Source organism: Glossina fuscipes, unplaced genomic scaffold (genome assembly GCF_014805625.2).
Source record: "Glossina fuscipes isolate IAEA_lab_2018 unplaced genomic scaffold, Yale_Gfus_2 1, whole genome shotgun sequence".
Classification (NCBI taxonomy): Eukaryota; Metazoa; Arthropoda; class Insecta; order Diptera; family Glossinidae; genus Glossina; species Glossina fuscipes.
In genome coordinates, this window is record NW_023998415.1 from 31,415,333 (window position 1) to 31,424,224 (window position 8,892).

General features: G+C 32.1%; 2 protein-coding genes and 1 long non-coding RNA gene across 5 annotated transcripts in view; 1 reads left to right on the forward strand and 2 right to left on the reverse strand.

Moving 5' to 3' along the window:
• The window catches only part of LOC119631513 (mRNA (2'-O-methyladenosine-N(6)-)-methyltransferase), a 9,811-nt gene extending 5,920 nt beyond the window's left edge, over positions 1–3,891 (reverse strand). For both annotated transcript variants that reach the window (XM_038023798.1, XM_038023799.1), the window contains exon 1: positions 3,574–3,891. The gene's annotated coding sequence lies outside the window, so the exon portion shown is untranslated. The remainder of the gene's footprint in view (positions 1–3,573) is intronic.
• Positions 3,892–4,007: 116 nt separating this feature from the next.
• Positions 4,008–6,023, forward strand: LOC119631514. 2 transcript variants are annotated; one of them, XR_005246663.1, is made up of 4 exons: positions 4,008–4,549; positions 4,613–5,387; positions 5,455–5,628; positions 5,684–6,023. It is a non-coding gene; the product is annotated as an uncharacterized LOC119631514 (long non-coding RNA). The 2 variants fall into 2 exon arrangements; XR_005246662.1 differs by having other exon boundaries at positions 4,008–5,387.
• Positions 6,024–6,640: 617 nt separating this feature from the next.
• On the reverse strand, positions 6,641–8,892 carry LOC119631569 (trafficking protein particle complex subunit 12). Its single transcript, XM_038023910.1, has 5 exons — positions 8,196–8,892; positions 7,798–8,136; positions 7,499–7,744; positions 7,269–7,444; positions 6,641–7,156 (listed from the first exon to the last, which is right to left on the reverse strand). Exons 1-5 carry the CDS (start codon positions 8,625–8,627, stop codon positions 6,775–6,777), a joined length of 1,575 nt encoding a protein of 524 aa, XP_037879838.1. The 5' UTR covers positions 8,628–8,892; the 3' UTR covers positions 6,641–6,774.

Genomic DNA, 8,892 nt, shown 5'->3' on the forward strand with positions numbered 1-8,892 from the left:
ATAAATAAATTAAGAACGCTCAGGTACTAATACATTCCGGGATTGAGATATTCTCATATATTTCTTTGTTCTGCTAAGAGATTAACAAAAATTATTGCACAGCAAACATTTTTAAGAGCGTCGCATTCGATTACCACTGCTCTTTTTTTTTGTGCTTTTAATAAAAAAGAAACTTAGCTACATTAACTGAGCAAAGCCAAACGATAATTCGTAAACAAAACGTCTGCGTACGTATTTTTATATATATGCACATATATATTTATTTATATATACAATATAAAGATATACATTTGTGTACTACGTGAATGCATTTGCTCTTGTTTATTTCAAAAAAGAAAATAACAACAACGTTGCGAGAGGAAGAAGTCAAATTCATTGATTCTCGTGGGTATTATTTTAGATGTCTTTTAGAATTCGTTGTAAACGGTGGGTATATAGCAATTTCCGGCAGTTTGAAAATTTGCTGAAAGGGGACATAAGAAAAGAATCAAAAATAAACAAACGTTTAAAAAGGTGCAAAATGAAAAGAATAAAAACTATTTTCGTTGAATATATGTATTTTGCAATTAATAAATTTTTATTGATTAAAAGCTGGAAAAAAAAGTCATAAAAATATTCCCATGTTTAAAATTAAAATAGAACAATTTATTAAAGACAACAAAAACTTAGCTCATCGTGTATAAAATTGGAGGGATCCTAAATACCCATCGTACAACAAAGTATGTATAAGTATGTTTTCAAAGCTTTTGAAAGAATTTGTCAAAGGTTTAATAGAAGAAATTCCGGCTTTTAGTTGAAGCCAGATCGATTAAAAATTCAAGTTATGGAAAAAATTATCCGCTCAATTTTTTTAAATGCTTGACTTACATGTTACTTACATTACCTTAAGGCTGGGGCTATACAAACTGATACAGAAGAATCAACATGAATAGCAAAGAAAAATAATACTTGGGAAATAACACTTACTGCTTCTGCGGAACGGGGGTGCTGGGTTTGGAACCTATATTGCCATTTTGAAAACAACCGCTGTATGCATTGTCATAATCGTACTCATAATGTAGAAACAATACATTATCAAAAGATTAACGGATATATTCATTATAAAAATATAGTTACTGTGCTCTCAACCAAAATGTGGTGGAATACTAGATTTTTATATATACCCATGAGGCGCTGTAATATACACATACGTTAGGGAATAGTTAAGTGTATGTGTACATAGGATATTGAAACAATTTTAATCATTTACTGTCAATCTAACTCAACTACTGACCAACCATTTAGTGTAAACTGTTATACTTTTTTTATACCTACCACCGGAGGATTGATCATTTTACCCGTCTAAGTAATGCCTGTAGTCCACATTCTCTTGATAACAAAAATGAAAAACTGATTCCAAATTTGGTATGAACATTGCAAGTTCTTGCGCGCAGGATTTTATTGAAAATGTACCAAATCTGTCAAGGAACATGCCCACAGTACAATATAAATTCAGAGCACCTTACTTTTCAAAAGCAAAAAAAAAAGTAGAGTTTACTGCTCGTTAGTCATAAATTGCAGCAATAAATATCTGCTTATTCGTTTTTAACATAAAGATTAAGGGTATAAAAGATCCGATAACAGAAAAATGCAAATTTCTTATTCGTTAGATTTTCTCATGAATCCATTAACAGGGAGCAGCTTTTGAGCCACCAAAAGTGCTAAAGACAAAATCATCACTTTACATCTTAGTCATTAACTTGGATATTTTATTTATCCAATTGACGAACTTTTCCTTCTTTTAATTTGCACGCTCAAAAACACTAAGAAAAAAACTCGAATCTTTGATCGATTGACACTTCAATATAATTAATGCCAGATCGTTTTCTTACTTTTTCTGGATAAAATTATCTGTTATTTTCTCTTTTTTTGGACGTTGACTTAAGATGGGCCAAGTCAATAAATTTATGGCTTATATGTCGAAATTATTAATTATCAGAGGTCAACAAATCGGTGCCACGCAAAAAAGGAGATAGTCGGAAACCGGTTCTTTGTACACTAAGTACATCGCAATAATAACTGTTCATAAAAACTCATCGAATAATTTACTTCATGCACCTTTACATCAATTGGATTACTCTTAAGATTAGGAAAAATGTGAAGAAGCTTTAAAACAAATGCATTTTGGGGATATGGATGCTAGAAACCTTAAGCTATGGAAATATAAGGAATTTGTAGCAAAATGATGCTCGATTTTGATCAATGCAAATGCGAATGGATTATACGCTCCAATGAAGTCGGAATTAACCAAATCTTCCACTGCTGGAAATGCAATCCGAGCATATTTCTACAAAACCTAAGCCGAATTTAACAGTAATAATGCACACCATAGGCTTAGTATGTACTTGAGTTCAGCTATAACAGGGTGGTGGATCAACAGAGTACCATTCGCCTTTAAGATAACTCATTTCTGCAATGTCCTTTGTTGGCTTTTAAAGATGTGGCTCATTTACGCCTTATAAGCTGACCCTTAGCTTGTACATTACTTAAAACACAATAATAAATTTAATGCAATGACTGTGTAAAAATATATATCGCACATATTTATCACATTTAGGTCAAGTTTAGTTTCTTCTGTTCAATTTAGTTTTAAATCCCTCTTCATTTTATTTATTTATAAAATCAATTTCTTTGAAAACTTGCTATTTAATTTCAACTTTATTACCGACGAATGTTATTCTTTTCAGTTTTTATTACAAAGGCACTCTCTTTACAAAGTACAAAATCCAGAGAGTATTACCAAGAGAAAGCGATGACCTCAGAGTGCAAAAGAAGAGAAATAACAGTGTCAATAAAAGAGCTGTAAATAAGAGCTAAAAGCAAAATAAATAATAACACCAAAGAATCAGAAGGAAAATCTATGGCGAAAAAAGGATAAACAAATAAAACAAAACCGTGTTTTGACGAAACGGTACTTAAAGAGAAAAAGTGTGAACATTAAAAATAATAAGAATTTTATAAACAATATGGATTTGAGCAAAGGAAAATGGCTCAACAGAAACCATTAACGTATACATTGCTGGTTCATAATGTGTTAAATTACTGCCAACGTCATAATGGCGCGCATTTTTTCTACCAATTCAATGCATAACATTTGTATTAAATCTTAATAAACTTTACTGACGAGAAAGGCATGTACTTTTTTATTGCAGCCTATAAAATCTCCAGATATAAAACTTTTGCCAAAAACCGCCACTATTTAGGAAAAAATTTCTCTACACTTTCTTTTTCCATTGGTCGAGACCGTCCATGTTACATATACACAACAGACCGCGCCGAAAATCCATCATTTTGTGAAATTAATGGGGGCAACCACCAGCATAAAACATGCATTACTTTTTTCTTCATTGAGTCATTAAACACTTTTCTGCGAAAACAAAAATTATTATAAGAATTTTAATGTCTTAGTTTGAAGCCGCCTTATCAGTTTCCATACTTATTTCCAACATTTTGACATTTTGATGTCCAGAAAAAAAGTATTTGTAAATGTTTTCCTCGATGTTTGTATTTTTTCTGTGTGGCTGCACAACTCACCGTAAAGAATTCGCTTTAGAAACTTTCAGACGTTTTTCTAATTTGTTTTCTTTGCTTATAACACGCAACACTTGTTAACATTTACGAGGGGTTTACAAGTGCTAGTGAATTTGATAAACAAAACAAAATATTTACGTGATTCTAAAATTTCTTCAATAATAATTTTTCACACAGAACTTTTCCATCCGTCGTTGCCGAAGTTTGATTCGTTTGTGGTCATTTTTGATGACAAAAAAAGTGATGAAAAAAAGAAAATGGCGAAATTCATTACACGGTTGCATACGATGACATTAAATGAATTAAAGTGGAAAGACAGAGCTGTTAAGCAAAATTTAAGATATATTAAAACAAAATGGAATTTAAATTAATAAATATTTCTTATTTTTTATGCCATATATTAACATTTATATGAATTTATACGAATGCGAAAATATTATATACAAAACTTGACTCAATAAGTACTTAGGACAGTCCTATAGATTTCTGATGACTATTGATGAAGTGATTTTTTGATAGTACCAGTTTAATTTACAAATTGCAATTAATTTAGCATGACGCTATATACGAAATTCAGATTTTTGCGTTGATTTACAAAAAGAAAACTAACGTCATTAAAACATTGCAATTTGTAAACTATAGTGAGAATGTTATAAAATTTTGATACATTTCGTTTGAAGGCTGATACTATCTAACAGCCTTATTCTGGCATTATCACCGTTAAAATAAATAAAATAAAATAGTCATAAAATTTGTGATAGTGTTTGCTTGTCATCGTTTCGGCCATTTTATGTCAAATTTCGTATTTTGAGGAAGTTGTAACAAAAAAATCTCCAATATCAAATTTGCGCTAGCATAAGGTTATTAGCTTACACAACTTACAAAATACAAATGTGATAAATAAATGATGAAAATGTTAAATCAATATAATAAAAAAAATTCGTATCACTTTTACAATAATTGACCAACCTTTAACGCTGTAAGTTAATGAAATTGATTAATAAATAAATTAATAAAGAAAATAATACAGTTTCTTTTACAGGCTTACCATTCGTTATTTTCTAAAAAACTGGTTAACCCCCGAGTCCCACACAGTGATATATTATATATGTTAAAGCTATTTATGTGTATTATATTTGATTGCAAGATAAAGTAAAGATTGCATAGTCTATATTGCTCTATACTGCTAGGTTAGCAGCAGTCTCTGAATGACATTTATATCTCTTAAATGGGACGATGTCCGTTAAATGGGACGAAGTAACAGATTTCGTCACGGCGATGTCTCTTAAATGGGACCAAGTAACAGAACTCGTCACGACGATGTCTTTTATATGGAACGAAGTGGTAAATAAAAACCGTAACAGCTGGATTTATAATATAATAAACAATAATGAAGAACGTGAGAGAGTTAAGGAAAAAACTGAAGAGTTGCAATGTCACATTGATGAAACTAGTTGCAAAAACAAAGCCAGCCATACCACAATGCAAATGCTAACTGTTTAACAATCAATTTCATATCAAATGCAATACAAAAATCATTCGTCGAAGTTTTTATTAAAATCATTCAATTAGCATAAACAATTTTCCCCTATCTATGTCCATTGTCTGGGCTACTGGCCAAATGAGCCAGTAAGCACTGAGACAAAGAATACCGGTAAAACAATTATGTGGTCTACGAGAAGATTTTGAAGAAGAATGTGTTATCGTTGGAACAATAAACCTAATATTCTTAAAGATATTTCTGAAGAAAATCAGTTGGCTCCACAACCTCAAAAATGGATGTTTTTGGTTTCATGCAACTTAATCAATTAGGAAAGGTATAAAGTATAAAAAAATACTTTGAAGCCTTTGATATATAGATAAAACTTTCTTTCATTTGTGTAGGAGGGAAGGAGCTAAGTTCGTTTATATTAACATTTCACATCTTACGGTACAGCGTTCATATAACTGCATACAATAGAGAAAAATAAATAATATGTAGAAAACAAGGAAAGAAGAGGCTTAAAGAGGTGAATGAACTCAAACTGATGATCTGAACAAATCACAATTGTGGTTGAGGTATAATATTTCTCTAAAAGTTAAAATCGCATTTAAATTTATGTTATCTTTTTAGATAGGACTTTTTATTTAATAAATAGTATAACTTGCCGAAATTGCACTTTTTATCTGTGGAATCGTATTGATTAATAATATGTTTTTTCTTTGTATATTTAAAAAACATAAAAAAATATTTTTTAATATGTATTTTTTATACGAATTGTAATACTGTAGCATACCTGTCAAAGTTAACGTTTGTTCACTGTTTCTTGAACAAACGTTAACAGCCTTTCAGATAGATTTTTAGTTAAATATATATGTAACTAATTTTTGCAAAATAAAATTATAGACAAGATTTTGTTCAAACATGTGTCAAAAGATTGATTAAAAACTTGATCTATTCCCTTCAGTTAATAAAGTAACCCTGCATAAGGAATAATTTTTAAATTCCAAGATTATCTATTGGATATTTTGCGATTGTTTGAAGATTTAGGTGGACAGTGACTTGATTACTTGCAACGATTTGTTTACGTTTACAAATAAAAAAAAGTGATATTGATTTTCGGATATGCAGAACTCGTTAAAGAGTTTTTTGATATGGAACCAATAGTGTACTAATATCGCAAAGACAAAGCCCCAAACTTGAAATGCAAGCTTTGCGGATTACTCTTTCCTTCTTATAGACACGTTAACAAGTAAAGGGTAACAGCTAACAACCTCTATATCAATATACAACAAATCGTGCACACTTCCTAATCGTAAATAAGGAAGTACTAATTGGGAATGAAAGTTCAGATCTAGTTTAAAAACACGCAACCTTTGCTTTATGAACGGTTAGTGGCAAAGTGCAAGAACATGTTTTGGATGACTGTAATTATTTATGAAAATTAACGATTGAAAGAGCAACTCCAAAGGAGAATTTTGAGCGCGCCCATTGAATGCAAGCAAGATGCTTTTTTTTTTTTTAGGCTTTTGTGTAATTGCTGAGCTGCCCGATGTATTTATGCCCATTAAAAGCAAGTTCACCTACTAAGGTTAAAAGCAATTGACTACTCCAATGATGCTCGCACTTGAATTTTTCGATTTATTTTAACTGAAAGTTTAAAACATATGAAAACATCTTTAAAACATATATAATAAATCGCCCTTAAAGGATGGCTAATTTCGTTAATTGATAGCTTGTAATTTCAAGCAAATTTCCAAGCTTATGTTTAAATCAGGCTTATAGCGATTAATTAAACGCAATAAGTTTAGTTTTTTATTTTTGGAATGATTTGATTCCAGTTCATATAGAGTTGACAGATTAACTAATAAACTTTCGTTGAGGGACTTCTGCGGATTTAGATTAATTGCCCTTTCGAAAAGATTGATAGCATCTTTGAGTTTACCGGCATACAGGAGGCAAACCCCCATATTGTTTAATATCATTGTATTACCCGACTCCAAATGCAGAGCCTTCTGGAATGTGGCATAAGCTTCAGGGAAATCATTTTTGGCCACTGTGATAAGACCTTTATCAACCAAATCACGTAAATCGGGTTGGGAGTAACTGAAAGGGTAGAGAGAGAATAAAAAACAATGCAGCAGTTTTAACAAAAAAACCTATCTAAGCTGCCTAAGATCGCTTTAATTATGTATTTATTGTATTTGAAAAATCTTACATTTTTCGTAAGCGACGGGCTTCAGCAAATTTTTGTTCTGCACCGAAAATATCGCCGATTTGTAGATAGATACGACCCCACGCAGAAAATAAAGCCCGTCTCTCTTCCTTGCTTAAATCGGAACGATCGAAGATCATGCTTCTTAATATGTCGTCAATTAAGTTGAATTTTTTCATCTAAAATTTTCAATGTAAAAATATTACATATATACTGTTCATATTTTTACGTACAATTAAAGCACAGTTTACTATGGCATGCAAAACCCTTAATTCGCGTTTTTTCCAAAACTCCTGGGCCTCTGGTGGTTGCCTTTCGTTGTAATATTGTTTAATTTCGTTACAAATTACATACAATTCGGAAAGACGATCCAATGCTAATTGCGGATTTCCCAAGTAAATTGGCAATTCCGCCAATAATAGACGAAATGAAAAACTAGCTATTGAACCAGTTTTATCAGGATACATTTCGGAATAAAACTGTCGAAGAAGTGTAAATTTAGAACATTTTTAAGGACTTTTTCAAATACTACCTCATAGTATACATCGGAGCGATTTAATAATTCGAATGGCTCAGCTTCTTGTTGTAGCAATTCATATTCTCCCAATTTAGCTAACAAAGTTAAGCGCGTAAACCACAATTGGAGAGAGTGAGGTGAATGTTTGGATGGCTGACCTGCTCTGCCATAACCTTGACCATAGATAGTTAATAAACGCCCGGTAAGATTTACGGCAGCTCTATAGCAACCAGCCGCTATCAAAGAGCGCAGACCTCTTTCATCTTGGGTAACACTATCAGCATTTAAAATTTTACGTAAACATAACTCTTGATTACCTAAGTGTTCTGAAACGGCGGCCGCTATTAAATCAGGCTGGGATATCGCAATAAATTACATGTCCTCGTTTTACAACAATTGCGTACCGAACTTACCAAATCATTAGCTATTCGTATGCCAGGCATCGTTAACAGAGGCGGTACTCCTGGTTCAGTATGTGGAGGCTCCCAAAAGTTTCTTACTTGATCTGGTACCTTTAAGTCCTCTTCCAGTTCGCCTGGATTTTCGATATATTCTGGCGGTTTGAAACCCCCACTGAAAGTATGGCTGGTTAAATTCCCTATAGTTCCTGTACTGGGAGTTGACTGCGATGTGATGTTGGCAAAATTTGATTGTAAAGAATTGGGGCCAGCAGTCGCTTTAATGCCTTGATTTTGGCAATTCGTTGCCAATGCATTTGTTCCATCCGTTGCACTCTCACTGACAGATGCTTTATTAGCGGCTATTTCATCAAAAAAACTAGGCGGATCATTAGCGAAGTATTGACTTAAACTGGGTTCAGAAATGTTATTGGCCTTGGAATCCATAAAATTGTTGTTTTTTTCTCAATTTTAGAAGTACTTTTTTCTTTTTCAAGAACTTAGCTCAGGCTTTCTTTCTTTTTTTCTAATGTTTGCAGCAGGCAGGTCAACGATAAATGACTCTCTGCGTTTTAGCCGAAAAATTTCAATGAACTCACTTTTCAATCAATTGGGAAAAGTACATTGAAAACAAATATTTACATTATATTCTTCTTCTTGTTCGTTTTAATTATTTCTTTGCACAACACATAAACACCTGACACAATTGTTG

Bases quoted from the DNA above. Each gene is read 5' to 3' on its own strand.
- LOC119631569 (XM_038023910.1), bottom strand. From the start codon at position 8,627: ATGGATTCCAAGGCCAATAACATTTCTGAACCCAGTTTAAGTCAATAC. The intron at 8,137-8,195 runs GTAAGTTCGGTA...GCGATATCCCAG, and splicing joins TACGAATAGCTAATGATTTG to CCTGATTTAATAGCGGCCGC. The intron at 7,445-7,498 runs GTACGTAAAAAT...TGAAAATTTTAG, and splicing joins TAGTAAACTGTGCTTTAATT to ATGAAAAAATTCAACTTAAT.